The 18149-nt window shown below is 35.3% G+C and overlaps 1 protein-coding gene across 4 annotated transcripts in view; it reads right to left on the minus strand.

Moving 5' to 3' along the window:
* UCHL5 (ubiquitin C-terminal hydrolase L5) overlaps positions 1 to 18149 on the minus strand; it is a 19500-nt gene continuing 1351 nt past the window's right edge. Inside the window, exons 2-11 of one of the 4 annotated variants that reach the window (XM_055814806.1) lie at positions 18070 to 18133; positions 16203 to 16308; positions 8289 to 8414; positions 8141 to 8202; positions 7933 to 8063; positions 6269 to 6332; positions 5078 to 5180; positions 4544 to 4654; positions 2443 to 2541; positions 1 to 595 (exon numbers count right to left, since the gene is read on the minus strand). In XM_055814806.1, coding sequence (XP_055670781.1) covers positions 551 to 595; positions 2443 to 2541; positions 4544 to 4654; positions 5078 to 5180; positions 6269 to 6332; positions 7933 to 8063; positions 8141 to 8202; positions 8289 to 8414; positions 16203 to 16308; positions 18070 to 18133 — 911 coding nt within the window. In that variant the 3' untranslated portion in view covers positions 1 to 550. Of the gene's footprint in view, positions 596 to 2442; positions 2542 to 4543; positions 4658 to 5077; positions 5181 to 6268; positions 6333 to 7932; positions 8064 to 8140; positions 8203 to 8288; positions 8415 to 12474; positions 12559 to 16202; positions 16309 to 18069; positions 18134 to 18149 lie in introns of those variants that run through there. The other 3 variants (XM_055814805.1, XM_027781896.2, XM_055814807.1) reach the window with 3 other exon arrangements.

Genomic DNA, 18149 nt, shown 5'->3' on the forward strand with positions numbered 1-18149 from the left:
TGCCAAAATAAAAATGGGAATATTTATTATCTTTTTCTACTAAAGCAATGCAGATCTCTTGAGATTATACATTGGTCTTTGCAAATGTTTCTACAGCTAAATCCATACTTTTCAATTTTGTAAAAAAATTAGACACATGCTTCATAAAAGCAAAGACACAGGGTATGTCACTGAACAATTGGAGAGTATTATAATTGTTAGTAGGGATGAGCAAAGAAGGCTCATGCTTATACTTGAAACTGGTATTTGTATCATCATATATTCAAGTGGGACAAACCAGGTACATTTTCAGGTCCACTTCTCAAGGTTTCAGAAACCAGATATACTGTTAAATACTGAATTTGACCAAGAGAACCCAAACATTACTTAGCAGTACTACATGCACAAGATGCAGGGGAAGGAAGAAAATCAGACTGTGCATACAGTACAAGACAAACTGTTACAATTGTCAAACGTGCGTTGGACAAAATTTAAAGTTTATGAAAAGTTTTATTTGTTGTCATGTAAATAGTTTCAGAAGCACAACTGTATGTATTTTGCAAAGTCATCTTCACTTGGCCTCCTGAACTTTCTTGGCATTCTGTTTTTCTTTCGCCTAGAAAATAAAGGGAGATGATGTTAAGACAAAGACCTTCCTTTTGGAGCTTTGAATTACTACTCATTAAATTTTTGAACATTCAACAGAACATGCTGTAGAAAGAGACATTTTAAATGTAAATTTAGACCCTTTAGAAGTATCCTACTACTATTTTACTAGGTTCATTTACAAAGCCTTTTAAGAATACAGATAGGTTTAAATACATAATATGAAAGAAACTCTAAGATTAGGTAACTACCATACAGGGAAAGGAGAGGTGAAAAAGCAGCACTATTTTTGAAACATAATTTAACCTTCAGTTTTCATACCTCCTTATTAATTTCATTTAACAGAAATAACTCTTCCTAATAAAAAAAATTTATGTCACAAGAAAACACTGCATTCAGACATATTGATTATCACAACTTAAACTCTGAAGCAATCAACATCTTAGGTTTTTAGATCTTTCAAAAGAACAGTGACGAAAAAACCCACAAGAGTTCCTACCACGACATTTGCGAACAGATTCTCATATAACTTGTACCAATTGATTGGACGTTCAAATTGACAGGGAACTAGCATTTTCTTCCTCATGAATTTAGTGAAAAAATATTAGGCAAGAAGAGGGGACAATTCAGATGCAATACTCACCATCTTTCTGTCAAAACTTTTGTTCATTCTGAACAAGACTGTTGCTTGTTACCCCTTGCCATTGAACAGAACTGGATCTAATGCTGTGATTTAGAATTAAGATCTTTTATCACCAGCTACTCAGGTCTACTGGAAATTTACTCGTATGAGAAGCTTGGTGGTGTTATAAATAACACCTATTAATGTGAAACTGGATTAAAACTCCACAAGTTACCCAAAGAAGGAAAATATTAAAACTGAATTCAAAAGTTACTGTCTTTCAAACTACTGGCCCACAAGCATACTCTAAGTAAATTCATTACTCATTAAATAACATTTAGCTCCTTTTTCATCACAATAAGAGAGAGCCTTTTTCAGTGTGAGGTCAAAATCGGGGATACTGTCTATGGCACATGAATAGATATGCAAGCCAGCGCTGATCTTATTACAGTTGAAGTACCTGACTAACCATACAATTTAATAGCCTTGCTTTAATAAAAAAGCCTTAATACAAACCCTAATAGTAAATCAATATTAGTAGCTAGACCCCTCAGAAAGGGGAAAACAATGAGCCAGTAAATCAGTGTAAGAACAGAGAAAACAAAGAGAACACATTCCAAGCTGTCTAAATGACCAGCACCTCTGTGCAAAGGTTGCCATCTAGTGCTGACAGCTGGGTAGATCAACAAACCTCAGCACTGAAGTCCATGTTGGCAAAAGAGATTGATCTTGTACATACATGTCTGTGTATGTATACAATTAAATAATCTTCAGTTCAAAAAGGGATATCTAGATAGTATGGGGAACTCTACTACATACTAACTGGAGCTACACATCACTATTTTACTAGGACTTTTAATTTCCTCTGCAGAAAAGCCCAACTCATGTGTGTCTCGTAGCATCTTACACCCTGTAATGTGATAGTTTAGCTGATAATGAATTGCATCCTCCTATATCACCGTTAGAAAAATTTGTTTAGGTTATCAAAGGGGAGCTACCATTTGCTTTTGCATAATAGTGCAAAGTTGGTTGGTCCCCCAACGTCCCGTCTCCATTTGAGTTATGTCTCTTGAGAACTGCAAGGGACTATCAGGTAAACTAGCAATATCCCTGAACATGGTGGTTCATATAAACAAACCTATGCCATATATGTTTCCAATATATTTGTCCGCATTTTTTCTATGTAGAATTATAGTAATATGCTGCTTCTTAAAAGTTAGCTGGGAAATACTCACTTTTTCTACTAATGGTATTAACTGTTGGTGCTCTGCTAAAGTCTTTAATAATTCCATGATGAAAGGCAGGTAGTTATGTTTTCTTCTAATATTTTCGATCTAAAATTAATTAAAAGCATCAACAGAATTATTACATGCCTAAACAGGGATTTTCCCCATCCCCATTATTGTCATTTGGCCTGCCTCCCCCCACCCCCCCACCTCCCCTTCCCAAGAGCAGGAATTCTTTTTTCGGTTTCAGCCAGCTAAAAATAAAGTCAAAGCAATAAAATCCTAAGCACACAGTGCAAAAGTATATGCCAGATGAATTTACTGCTTAAAATTCTCCGTACAGTCTTTTGTCATACTGGCCAAAAAACCCTCAATGATTAAGTAGGTTATATGGTTTAGCTACCGCCATAACACTGACAAGTACTGTTATCCAAATTATTCCCTTTGTTACCCTCTCAATTTATATTGCAGTTCAAACTATGTATTTGTACAGTCCCTTGTGCAGTTGTGGCCTCAGCCTAGGCTGAAAACTTAAACATTTCTGCAATGCAAAAGCATAATTATTTTTGTTATACTAAACGCTTTGCAGCTCCTACAGCAGTTCAATCTTTCAGAAAAGGAGAAGATTGTTTGTTTTTTCAACTGAGAGGAGTGACGTCCAAGTAGTTACCTTAACATAAAAAGGTGGACTTTATGTAGTTTCCAAAATATTTCCACATACAATTAGGAACTTTAAGGTTTTTTGCCCCTCAGTTTCATTTGTTTGCTTACTCTCATGCTCAATAAAGCACACACTTTGGGTTTTTTTGAGTTTGGTACTTAATGTTTGGGGTTTTTTATAGTTTCTTGAATTGCATCCTGATGCTGTGGAAAAGAACATACTAACACTGGTTTAGGGACAGATAACAACACTTTACAACCTAACACATATACTGTAGAAATATATTTGAAATTATCATCAGATTACTGAAGTCATAGTCTGTACCTTGTAGAAACTCATGAAAACATTTATTGCGTATTTAGTGAAAACAGAAAAAAAATCTAGTGAAAACATTTCTTTCTTTTCTATATCCTTTGATATATACAACTTATTTTAAAACTTTTTTTTAAAATGTAGACACTTTCCACCCCCACCCCCAATAGGTTAAGGGATTAAAAAAAATAATAAAAAAATCACTACCCAGCTTTCTTCCCCCTCAAAACATTCCTTTAAAAGTATTAGGGAATTATCAAAAAAGTTGCAAGTGATGATCTCAGAGGAACTTTCCCACATCGCATTTTCATTAACACAACATGTCATTTCAAAGAATGACATGCTTTCAATGCACACAAAGTACTTCAGGAAAAAGCAGATCATATCAACTGTATCTTCACTGCTTCCCATAGAGGAAAAAACAGCAGGTAAACTGTAACAAAAGAACTCAATTACCCTAGGAAAGCTTCTTCACTAAAAGCTATGCAAGCACCTCTATGTCAGATTCAGAGATGTATGTGTAAAGACAGCACAAGGAACGTTAATGCATCAGTTGATAAGGAAGTTCACAGAATCTCCTGATTAGTCTTCATTATCAACGGATGCATTAACATTCTTCATTACTGACAGTAAGAGCTGGAAGAGCTTATATGAACGCTGTGTAGGTAAAAGAAAAAAAAAGTTAAAACTAACATGTCAAAGTCCTTCCCTTCTAGTAAAAGCAAAAAAAATATCCTACTTAATAAGAGGCCACTGTTACATATAGTGGTTGTAATTAGCAACTCTACAAGAAAAGGCTAATCAGCGATCTCAGACACACAAAGCAGTTTCTTTGTAAGAGTTCTAGAATCCACTGTGCTTAAAAAAAATTATTTTAAAGCGAAAAAGACAAAGAAGTGGCAAAACAAAGGGAGCTACCAAGACCATTACCAACCCACTTGGTAAGCCTTATGCTAAAAGGAAGCAACTGGTAATAACTTGTAAATTCAGGAATGCAACATGAATCTACGTAACATTGCCTTTCTAGTACCCATCCAATTCCTCCAGAGTAATTGTAACAGTCTCCCACATACACAGAAGCTGCCTTTTTCTTACAACTTTTCCAATAGTTTAATCAGAAAAGCAAAGGCTACGTACCTTATATCTTTTTAATTTTTGGTTCTCTTCTTCAATTAACATCTGGTATTTTGCAACTTCTGATTGTATAGAACTTAACATATTACTACTTTGATCTGTATCCATAGGCTCCTCCTTCCACAAAACAAAAAGTGAAATGTAACGCATTCCTGTATTTTTAAATTTATTATTTTTTTAATTAAAATAAGTCTTGTCTTAAAGAGTATTTCTGTCACAGAAAGATTCAGTTTTGCCTACAGTTATAGGAACATTCAAGGAATTTCCACAGTTAGATATAAGAAAATTAGCTCAGGTACTAGCAAAAGCATAGTTCCACTACCACAGCAAATTAGTCAAGACAGAAAGCCACAGTTAGCTTACTTGGAACTAACCAGAGCTGCATCAGTGTACCCACACAGCACTAGACAAGTATGTAGTAATCCCTCTCTGCTTTAAGTGATACTCCATTTGGAGCATGGAAAGGAGAAGGTCAATAATGATGACACAAAACCATTATCAGAGAACTACTCCAGTAACTTAAATACCAAGGCCTACCTCTGCAAGCTGCTGCTGTAATTCTGCAATCCTCTGCTCATATATCATCTTTCTGTCAGATACAATAGCCATCAAGTTAAACCTTATCTCACCTTCGCTGTACCTAAATGAGGAACAACAAACAAAAAAATTTTTCAAAATTCATCATTAACATGACAACTCAAAACCCCCCTTCACTATTTCATTATAAGGGAATGTATTTTGTGGGGAAAAAAGAAAATCTAAATCAATTTATTAAATTAAGTTGTGCTACAGATCCAATCTTGTTAGGAAATAAAATGAGATCTCAGACGAACACTATCCAGTATGTAACTCCTAATAACTTCCTCTCCCAAGATACTACTATTCCTGTCTGTGGCCACAAAAAGTAAATACTAGAACTGCCAAAAAAAAGAAAACAAAACATGATATAGCTGACAACAAAACTTGCACAAGACTGCTGCACACAATGTTTTTTACTTTCTAATTACTGTTACTTGTTAGAAAATGTTGGGAGACTACTTCACACAGTGAAAAGTACATTCAACAATTAGACTAGCAGGCCTTTGAGTTTAAATCCTTCAAATGCGATTTGGTAGCAATGTTTTACTTATCAAAAGAGTCTTCACATAAAATACTTTGAAAGTTATTTTCTTAAAATGGCATGAAATCAACTTTATTTCTAACATACTTGGGGCTGCAGTCTGGGGTCAGAGCTAAGTAGGAAAATTTCCACAGTACATTTTTCAAGCTTAGATTTCTAAAGCAAATCACATACCTAAGAAAAACCTCTGTAAATACCAGCTGTATGAATGTATTTATTACCTAGTATTTTTAATTATAAGCTCACACACAAACTTTTTCCATGGCACTGGCACTCAGTTTTCACTTGCAAAGACCCAGAGCTGTCTAACAGAGTTAATAATCTTGCTCTTCCTTTTTCAGAGTACTAGTAGGATCTCTCTTCACTACACAGATACCTACTTTGATTAATCATACAGGAACACAGCGTATTTGAGACTTATCTATCATCACATTTGGCTCACGCTGGGCAATAGGTTCTGAAGTCACACAGCGATATGCACATAAAATGATGCATATGCGTCATTCCTTAGAAATTCAGTTGAAAGCCTTTAATTGAAGGAAATTAACAATAAGGAATTTTTAAACATATATAAGCTGTTATATTTTAAAAGCATCATGACCATTTACTTTTGTATACGTTTCTCTATGACAGGCCGTACAGCACTTATCCAGTCATCTTGATTGCATGCACCTAGAAAAAATACAAAGAAAAAAAAGATTAATCTTCTTTGAAAAAATTAATTGCAAATTCAAGACTTATGTAATTCAGGTTTGTGCAGATAGTTCCGAGTATGTAACAAGGTTTTCCTTGGCAAATGCAGTCTCAAATTATTTAGGTGGGGTTTTTTTAGAAGGAAGAAGAAACATTTTTTAATATCAATATTTAGATAATGTACCGGCTGAAGCAATGGAGCAAACCTAAATTTCAGGGGGGTAAGTATCTAATATTTATTTTGTTGTTAAGAGACAATGGGAACAGGGGGAAAGTAGGTTATACAAGATTTTTATGAAACAAAAAATCAGTTGGGATGAAAACATAAAAGTAGACAGCAAAAGAAAAAAGTATGGATAGTTACAGCTGTTTCATTTGGACAAAAAGAAGAGTTAACACTATGTGGGTGCAACACAATGTTAAAGTCAGACAGAAAAAAACCATAAAAGGATATATGACAGGTGACTTAAGGCAAGTAAGAGAATAAGCAAATGTGATTAGTTGATAGTGCCTTTAACAACTTCAACACCTCAAAGGAAAAGAAGAAACTCATGATCTTGTGACCACAGATGCTATGTTACCAGTAGGTCTGCAAACTGTACAGTCTTTCTACCCAGACTAAAGATCAGATTTAGCAGCAAGCCATTACTCAGCCTAAAAATAACTGCCAAGAAAACTGCAAAAACCCTCTGGAAATGCAGTGTGGAACACAGAGATTTTGTCAGACTCAAAAGAAAGTGTAGACACATGATAGGCACTGTAGAGCTTTTCAAGATATAAGATGGCACACATGCGGCAAGGTAAGAAAGATTACAAGACACAAAACAGGAACAAGTCTTACGGAGAATAAAACTGCTAAAAGTAGTTATTTTTTTTTTAAACATTGGGAAAGTATCTAAGAAGAAAGAGGGCAGCATGTAAACATCGGCCACATAATGTATAAAAAAAAAAATGCATGGAGTCAGCTGTATACATGCTTCCACCGAAGAAACAAATGATAAAATAAATGGATAATTTATACTCAACCTGGGGAAAAAAAACCCCAAACCTTTGAAAACAACATGGGAATTGCCTTGGGTGACAATACCACACAAAGGAACACATGGGGAAAAATATTAGCAAAAGTAATTGCACGCTATTGGTAAGGAAAGCCAGAAAGATTACATAGTTTTACCAGGTTTTGTTAGAGACAGCTCAGAATGACGATTTATTTCCCCAAGTAAGGAGAGCAAACATCCAAAAGAAGCAGGTTATATAAACTTCTCTCTTGCAACAAAACTAACAAGGTATTGGAAGCCCACAGGATTGCATTTGATTGTTCATTTGATTACTGAATGAAAGGAGAGATAATCATAAAAGTGGAGGAAGCAGGAAGAAAACTGCATTTTCAGACCAACAAAAATAAAGCAATATAAATGACTGAAAAGAAGTATGAGTCTGAAGAGCACGTTAAAAAAACTTTAAATATATGCTTTAATTCAATAAATAACTTGGCTTGATCCTATAACATACAACCAATTTGTTGCAATTAGCACTATTGTTAAAATGAAGGATGTTCAGAAGAAATATCAAATATTACCCAAGTCAATTGGTCCTTCCCTTAAGCCATCTAGTTCATATAGCCGTCCATTAACAGGAACATAGCTTACAAAGTGAAATGCATCTTCTTCTTTTGCCGAAGACTTTGCATCAAATTCAAACATCTGTTGTCTGCAAAGAAAATTTTAAAAAATCTGAGATGAAAACCAATTCACTCAAATTTTGCCTAGGTTTAAAACATGTGTTACCTGGCAAAACTGTTGTGAACTTGCCGAATCACTTCCGAGTTGCTTAGTGCCAAACCTTTCATCTGAAATTAAGTTACAAAATTAAGTTGTAAGCCAACGTAGATATAACGCTGTAATACTTTAAGTGTAGGAAATCGTACGCACTCACCGCAGCATCAAAACTTTGTGAAAATTCTTTAAATTCTGACAAAGTCTCTCCTAGATGGATATCTTGATGAGCACAATTTAATAGCACACTTACTATGGCTTGAGTAGCACAAGCATTATTGATTACCTAGGGGGGAAAAAAGAAAAAAAATCAAAAAGCGTTGAGATTTTGTTCAGTACTGGTGATAAAAAAATTACTTTAAGCTGGACATTTTTCATTACAAATACACACTTCTATGCTGATTCACACTACAGCCTCACTCTAAACTAGACAGCAAATCTCATCTGAGTAGCCACAGACAACCCTTTGCTGTAGGACAGTATTAAAATGAATGCTGGATGGCTGTTATCTACAATTCATTGATAAAACTGGTATTTCACACCTATACTTAGAAACTCATTCTGCCTCACCACCTTCCTAAAGTGATTAATAAAGGGCACAGAAGAAATACAGGAACCCTCTGAGCTCAGTAGAAAACCAAATAAAGTACTATTCAAATCAAGCTGCCCAAACTACATTTTTACAGCCAACTCTCCCAAAAAGAATATCCTTCAAATACTCAGAATTCCTACCAGGAGTATGAGTAAAAAAAGAAATATTTATTTGGGGCAATAAAGCACAATATGGAAACTAGAATTTTTTAATAAAAAAGTTGTTGGACAAAAAATTTTAAATATCCTAGGCATAAACTAATAAAATTTCAAGGTGTTCCAAGATGCAAAGATTTTCTAAAAGCTGGTTTGCTTAAAAATAAGCCATATGAAATTTTAGATTTTTCACTCGTTTAATTTACAATATACCTATCCTTTTCAAACTAACATGTAAATTACTAGTTTTTGTGACACTGTTCCTTAAGGCTTTTAAAGCATTAAATATTCCATTTTTAGAAAACACAAACTCACTCCTTCATATTACAGCCATGCCTTTGATGTTGCTTGGTAATACACAAACTAAAATACAGTACTTAGAGAGACTACAACGATTACTAAATATAGTCTGAGCTTTAATTAAAAGCACAGTAATCAAATGGTATAAGGCCATAATACAAGAAAATATTAGCAGTTTTTTCTCAGTGAGCTATAGGCTAGAAAAAATAACCTAGCTGTAGTCTATGAGACTATTTTGCACAGAAAATGCTACTTAAACCTTAGGACTGGGAGAGAGGATTTGGTTCTGTATTAAAAAAAAAATGAAAATTAGTTCAGGGCTGTGAATGCAAACCCACTTCCAACAAGAGAAAATAAAAAAAACCCCAACTTGTTTTACAATCAAAGCTAGCCCCTAACAAAGAAAAACATACTATGTTAATACTATGCCACATACATATACACATTTTCTATACTTCAGTGTTCTCAGTTCAGAATATGTCTGTATAGTGCTGATGATAAATAAATAATAAAGCACTTCTTAATTTAAGAAAAATACGGTCTAGTTGACTTAAATGATAATTGAGGGAGTTGGCTACAGACGTAGAATAGATTACAGCAACTGAAACAAACTAAAACTGCAGGTATACAAGCTAAAGGCTAGAGTTCACACTAACAGAAAATAAAGGGCATAGAAGGAAAACCCATAAAGGGCAGTGAAATAATGAACAGCAGCAGAAAAATTAAAAACTGCAAACTACGAGAATGACATAATTTGAGAAAATTAATACTGTAACATAGGAAAATGAACCAAGTAGTAAAGATTCCCCGAGAAAGGACTTGAGTATGGTATTAGAGACAGTTGTAAAAGTAGTACTAGGATGAAAGCAGGAAGATCCTAAGTGGATTAAAGTGGGCTAACCCGAAGCAGTGGTTACAAACATGGCAGTTAAGGTGACAGAGAAAGAACATAGAGAGACCTGTGTCAAAGAACTATTAGAGCAATGCTGTTAGGATGAAGGAAGGGTCACTACAACAAACTGCACTTGTTAAATTATAACTAATACAGGACATTACAGGGAGAGACAGCACTAAGTGGTTAACTATTTCTACCGAAAAATCAAGATGGAACAATCAGTTGCTCTGACAGACCACTAATCCAATAATGACTTCAAAAAAGGGTAGGGAAATTAAAGAGATATTTTGTGTCTAGAGGCAAGCTCAACACAGAAACTGTGCTGGACTAAGTGGATACAGAAGCTTTAAACAACAGCAAAAATAGAAAGAGGAAAAATTGAACTCAGCAGGGAACATGGTCTCGTCAAATACTTGCTTTTCAGCATAAAAATATTTTTGTATTCCAACTACAGTACGAGAGAAGTATGTAAGGACCAAGCTAAACATTCTTGTTTTACTGCTAGAAAACAATATGCAACAAATGCAGCTCTCAGACCAGCAGCCCCCAGCTGTTGAAATGGAAATACACTGCAGAACTACAAATACTCTTCAGAAAGCGAGAGGCAGGAGGTAAGGAAAATGCAGCAAGAATAGTCCTGTAGCAGCAGAATAGAAACAAGTGCTGGTGATACGCATAAAAAGACAGTGTGTTCCTGGATCTAGATGACATGAGAGAACTACGAAGATGGAAGGAGGTACCTAGGCAGTGGTAGTTCCTGGGCAGACTGAAGAGCACAGAGTGAGGAGGAGGTGATGGCAGTACCACATGTAGACAAGTGCAAGGCTTATTTATCACACAGGCACAGCACCCTACCAATGCATGCAGCCAGTCCAGCACTGCTATACACATAAGCTAGTGAGTCCCTTGGGAGAGAAATTGGTCAAGATACCCTTCTACCTTGATTTTCAATGTACCCCTTAAGGTGTCTCAGCGCTGGCAGAAAACATTTTCTGCATTTAAACAGCATGAGAATATATGCAGGTTGTCTCAGAAAGATTTGTGTTTTGACCTGAGGAAACTTAAGAGGATTTGTTTGTATTTGGCCAGAAGTCCCAACATTTGCCTGTGTACTTCTGTCCAGGAAATCCTGGTGAGATACTTGATTGGTAAATGTTCAGGTCTCCAACTTAAAGCAGATATTTGAAAGACTTTGCTGGAAAAACTACAAGGTGTATTTCATAATATTTGAAAGAAAATAATAATATATATATAGATATTTATCAGAGGAGATTGCCATCTCACCAAGTAAAGCCTAGCTTAAAACAAACTAAGGAACCACCTGGATAGGCTACTCTGGCACACTCTTCAATTAAGATGTGTAACTTCCTAAACATGCATCTTTCCCTAAAGATGTCCCCAGCTCAAGTTTCTGGATCAACTTCAGGCTGAAGCACTTTATGTTCTTGGCTTACATCCTCTAGCCGATGGATTACGTATTTTGTTTTTCAAAGAGCTGTGGACAACCCTGTGCTGCAATTGTAGCACAACCAGCAAATCTCTGGGGTTCGCTTACTAAGTATCCCAATGTTACAAAATAGTAACAAACTCTACAAAACTCAATGTGAAAAATTCAGCATTAGGATAAAGTTCCAAAACATGCCTGTTAAAAATCCCTATCTAGTGTTATTTAGTTTTATTCCTTTGGAATAAAGACAAAAATCTTCCTACAGTTATATTAAATTACTGAAAATGTCTTTCTGACTTGGATTAGATGTGTTGCAAGTTCATCTTCTTGTAAGGTATCTGTTATCCCAAGTTTAGCTTTAACACAGATATCTGGACTACCTTAATATTACTGAACCTGAAAATGGCAAAAATTGTGAGTTTGAAATCAACTGAGTATTACAAGTGTTAAAAAAACCCCAAAAACATATAACATGCTTCTATTTGTGGCACAAAGATAACTAAAGACCAACGTTTTGTTATTAACAGTATCATTTAAAAGATACTCCTTCTGAAGGTATATAGATTTTATTCCCAGTTTTAATAAAGTTAACATTATTATCACAACTGTAAAGTTCTATCATCATAATGCAGCATAAAATAAATACATGACACAAAACAAAGGTCTGATACCAATACTTCAGTAATAAAACCTGAAGAGGTTATTAAAATAAAAAAAAATTAATTAAGTGTGCAACAATGGCATTTTTTTTTTGGTCTTTTTTGTCAAGAGACACTTCCACTTCTGCAGTGATCAGCACAGGCTACAGCTATTCAAAACAGTGCTGAAGATAGCTGAATATGTTGAGTGGTACAGTCGTGTAGCCACTGTGTGTAAAAAATAACAGTAAGGGCCTACTTAAGCAACACAGAAATCAGGAAATTCAGAGTTAAGGCTGAAATTGTATCCTTAACTCACCTCATTGTGCCTAGGTATCCTAGCTCAAAGGGTATGTAAGATCATCCAGAGTTCTGTGGCCTCAAATAGAGGACCAAATCATACCTAGGCATAACAGGGAGGCCAAATTTAACATGAGTGCACATAAAAGTGACCATTTAAAAAAAAAATCCTTTAATATGCATGCATATCAGACGGACGTTAGAATTCAACCCCCCCAACATACTCGTGATTTAACTATGACTAAGATCTACTTGCCATTTGGAATTCAACTACAACATCGCTATGAAAGTGGGTACCAGTAAAATGTGAGCACACCCAAGTTTCTTACCCAAACTGTGTTTCCTAATGCAACTTTAAGTGTTTTGCTAGACAGTTTGAGATCTGTAGCCTTTTACATCTAACTAAAGTTGTGCCCCTCCCTCCCGCAAAAATGAAACAGTTTAATATGGAATATTTAATTAAAATTAAACAGAAATAGAGCCATCCTGTAATAGCATAATTTATTCCCCGTTCTAAATTGTTACATATTAACAGTTACTTAGTCTCCCTCATACAGGATTCAGAAAGACACTTTGAAACTTCTCTGCAGTAAAACAGATTGTACCAGACCTCTCTAGGTGGTAAAATTTAAAAGAAGAAAATGCATGGGAAAGGAAAGAGGCAGAGTTCTTGAGGTTCTTAGGGCTCCAGTGTCATGTCAGTTTTGAAGATACAGATCAATACACCAATTATCTTAAATGTCATAAAAATTTTGCTAACCCAGAAAACAAATAATTTGTTCTGGGGTTTCAGCCTACAAAGCGACATATGATCATTTTACTCATTACTTTTGTAATTAAGAAAAAAAGTCTTGACAGCTGAAAAAAAGTATTGAAAGATAACGAAATCCCATCCTCAAAGCCACCATAAAATTGGACTTAAAACATGCATACAGAAAATAAAAAAGGTACGCAAGACCACTTGTATGATAACTGGGAGGACTTGCTATTTTACAACAGAAATACTTAACATTAATGCTTGACTTCCCTTGTGCTCCTGAGTGACCCAGAAGGATTCATAGACTGCGGTTTCAAGAAATGCAATAACCTCAGCATTGCTATAAAGAAATTCCTTTTCTCTCTCACTTACCTTTTACTGGTTTTGGCCTGTACAGACTCAACTGAACAAATACACGTCGTAACATGGCAAGAGACCAGCCCAGAAAATATAGACAGAGCATCTACAGAAAACTGCTGGTTGATGAGCTGCACTGGCTTACGGAAATTCAATGAGCAGCTGAGCCATTGCAAAAGTGGAACAGAACCATGAAGTCAAAAGGAGACAGGTTGGGAGGACCAAGACATCCTGCTCTCATCAAGTGACCAGATCAGCCATTTGCTTGAGAAAACACTGTAAGTCCTGAAATCAAGGCCAGTCAAGTTGGATCTCTTAACTCAGGCTAACTTCCTCCAGTAAGAAAGTCACCAGAGCTAAACTGGTATTACAAATCCTCCCAAAATATCAAAACCAGTTTCTTTCATTTATGTTAATTTTTAATTTTAATTTCTTTGTGACTATTTTCACTAGTTCTGTCACAATACCTCAGTCCAAGCAAAACTGAACTGACATGAAACACAAGCATATATATGTCTACAAGAAGTATTTTGGTTTTGCTAAGCCACTGACTTCACTTGACTAACAGACAACACTAAACCACGGAAAAGTTATTCTACTTTTAAACTCATCGCAAACATATATTTGAAACGTATATTTCATGCCATCAAGTGGCATAACTAAGTACTGCTATTTTAAAATAGCGAACACTTCTAGAAATTGCTTTCCATGCTAAAATTAATGAATTCTTGAGAGTCAGTCATAGACATCTTCCTTAAAAGCAGCAGATGAAGGAGGAGGAAGATTAGAAAGTTCCTACATCTCCACATAAGTTTCAAACTTAAGAAAACAGTAATACATGAATATTTCAAAGCAAGCTACAAAATAAAGACAACTTTTTATTGTTAGCCTTTAATTTTCTGTTTTTGTCAGCAAGTCTAATATTATCCAAATTTTCCGACGTACATTCTGCAAACCCAACTTAAAACTCAGAGCAGCTCCTCTTAGCTTCTTGTTTTTAAACACAGTGTCATGCTTCAAAAAACAAGTGGGGAGGGGGGAAAAAAAAAGGCAGAAGTAGTGACGCAAGCAGACAAATGTTTGGAAACTTTTCAGCATACATAAGAACAGCAGTTATGGAAGAACTTCATCTACTCACAGGAAACAAGATAGATGAAATCCCTTGACTGAGGGTACATCTGCCTTCGTCTTTAAAAAAACTGTCTACATTCACATCAGAGCAATTTCCTCTTGCCACAGAACTACCCTTTGAGAGTTTTATCAAGGCTTTTCCCTGAGGTTCTTTGCATCAAGGCTATTTTGTAGCCACAGCCTAATGTTCAGTAACAGTATGTTTGATTAGGTAGAAATCACAACCTAAACCAGCATCTGTCAGATCTATTAAGCTATAAAGCCATTTGGCAAAATACTGCTGATCACTGTATTGCAAGAATGGGGGACACTGCTCGGAGGACTCAAAGTTGCAGTAGGTAAAGAATGAAGAAAACAGTACCCCCAAAAAAAGGAATAAAGTCATCTACAATAGCATGAAACAGTAAGGTGATTATAAAAGGAACAAATTCAAGATTATTACCTGCGCAACAGAAGCGCGTGTACAGAGTAGCCAGGAGAGCGACAGAGGCACCTAATGTTTCCATTGTTTTGCGTATTCCTAAACTTTTAGCTGGAAGTGTGTCAAGACTACTTTATAGCCCTAAATTTACATACAAAACACTTCAGCATTGGGGGTGGAGGGTGGGGCAGAGAAAAAGAAAAAAAGAAAAAAACCAACAAAAAATCCTCAAACCAACCAGTCTAATGTGTCAGTTTTCACAGAAAACCTAATAATTAGAAAGCATTCATATCGAAGGGCAAATTAATACATGTAGACTTAACACAGGTTGTACTGTTACATTTATCATCGTTTGCGAAGCAGGTCTTGAAAAAGAGCTAAAAACATCTATTAAGTACTCCTACTTTCACTCTGATTACTTTCTCTTGTTTTTCTTGCTTGCAAACAAACATACAGCAGCCTGTCAAAGCTAAAACAAAATTTTAGTACTACTTGGTATCTAATAAAACGCACAGATTGCATTAACAATAACAATTTTTCCTGTAATTTCTAATTTAAACTCACCCTTCTGATTTAAATACTTAAAACTCCCATGACAAAATGGTCTGCAAACTCTTAAAGTATTCCAGAGTTACACTGTCCTGGCTGCAGAGCATTTGAGAAACACAAGAAATAAAGAGTGGACCAAAATGAACATTTCTTCTTAGAATTTGTTGAAAGTGGTTTCAAAAAAACAAACAAACAAACAAACCAAAACCAAACACATTTGCTTTCTGCTGAGAAGTAATTCTTTATTGCACAGAAGAGTTAGTTACTCTTATAGGAGATGGCTGACAAGTAAGTAAGAGCTTTACTCTTCCATAACTGATGTTATTTTTGTCTGACTTGAGAAATCAATCTGATTTACTTTGTTAATCATCTTTTAATACACAGTTCCCTCTCTCACGGAATCTGTTAAGTTTTTTTCACCTTGTAAAAATCTTAATTTTTGTGTACATATGAACAAAGAGATCATTTATTTTTCAGTACTGAAAGCTACGCTTCATGACATATCTAAGGAAAGATACTGAACTTGCCATACCTGTTTAGCAAAAAATATTGTATCCAGTCTAGAATCCTGAACAACAGAACCTGCTGGTTCCTCTCCAGGCTGCCACTTGAAGAGGAAAATTAATCCGTGCACTGGCCTAAAAAATAAAATTGATAGGAGAAAAAAAAAAAAAAAAAAGTCACATGTACTTAGGAAAAGTATCAAAGCCAGAAATCCCTGCTACAATTTAACTGTATGCTGGTACAGTAATTTCTTTGTAAACACAGGGAATTTGCACTGAAATTTTCAAATGTGGTCTCTTAATTAGGCAGAACATACTTCAGGGTTCTTTCTGCATATGTTAAATAATCCCAGTCTAAACTGACACGTAGTAACTTTTATAAGTCAGGACCCCTTTTTTGGTTACTTTAACTATTACTGTCATACAACATTCATTTGAATTTGCTAGTGATAAGCAGCTATCAAAACATGTGTCAATCATATACAACGGCTGGAACTAAAGTTTTGGTAATCCTTTTAGGCATAAATTAAATATACTAAGCGAAGCTTTTGTGAAACTTAATGCTTTGAGTTATCTCTCTGAGAAGTAAGAGAAAACCAGTTTTCTACTAAAATTGTGTTTTGCTTTTCAGACTGCCTGTCTTGCATATTAAACAGCTTTTACTGCACATTACACTGTATTTAGTATTTCCACAAAACAAAAAATTATTAGTAAAGGAAACAGTTCTTACAAAATCCGTGGCTACATAAAAGCAAAAACTTACTCATCAATCAACTTGAATTTAAGGTCACTGCCACAAAGATGCCACAACAGTTTATCTACAAAAGGTAAACATACCACCGAACCGCGTAAGAAACTTTTCCTAAACTCTGACCAGAAGTCCAAGATGTCTTTTTAAGCAGTGGGTCCAATGAGGGAATTTGAAAAATGCTACAGGCTATTATATCCTTTAACTCTTAGTATTTACGTCAAAATATTGTACTTGTACATGTGCATGGGAAGGATGGAAGCTGGCTATCACTCAAAACTAGGAAGATATACATCTGACAGTACAAGCAAGCAAAGCTGTTACTTTATGAAAGCAACAGGTAATGTTCTGATGAAGTATCATATGAAATACACAGTGCAGGCAGCAAATAAACCACTTCTCAAGTAACATTTCCGCCATTCAGGTGTCATTGTCAAATATCTTCAGTCAGACATAAACTCTAAAACTATGCCTTCTGTAATGATTGCTAATCTTTCAGAAAATGTAATTACACAAGTGTAGGATATCCACACAGGAATAGAGTATGTTCTGGGTTAGACAACATTTCTCTCTGAAAATCTGTTATGTGAATACAGATAACACTTAATGCATCATGGACAAAAATGGTAAGATAATTAATATTGCCTAATGAGGGCAGAACTGTTCCATATATCACTGTCAGTTATAACAAGACTATTTGCCTTCACCTACATATGGAAGTGGTTCTGCAGGAAAAACTAGTTACAAAAGTACATAGTACAGTAAATTAATTTAACGCAACAGATGCAGTATCATGTAATGTGAGGGAGAAAGATAAAGCAAGGAACAGAGGTTTCTCAAAGAATACGGCAAAGAATGTAATACAAGCCAATGACCAAATCATTAGAAATCTATTTTCACATTAGCTGCTACTAGCATCTCTTTTCAAAACAAGAAAAGCTAGCTTAAGTACCAAGGCATTAATAAAAAGTAACTTTAATTGCTAGGTACTCAATTACATCAAAGTCCTAGTGAGCTTCTGCGGAAACTGAAGAAAAACAAAACCCAAACTAAATGCCACCAAAAAACCACCTGAGTTTAGTACACATTATTTCAGTGACTTCAGAGAAACGTGAATAAAAACCATGCAGATGAGAGATGCGCCTTACTTCAATTTTTCAAAGTTCTCTGGTTCCAAACTCCATATTTCTTCAACTTGTGCTCCTCTACAACCTGTAACAAGGAAAAA

This window comes from Falco peregrinus, chromosome 10, assembly GCF_023634155.1.
Source record: "Falco peregrinus isolate bFalPer1 chromosome 10, bFalPer1.pri, whole genome shotgun sequence".
Classification (NCBI taxonomy): Eukaryota; Metazoa; Chordata; class Aves; order Falconiformes; family Falconidae; genus Falco; species Falco peregrinus.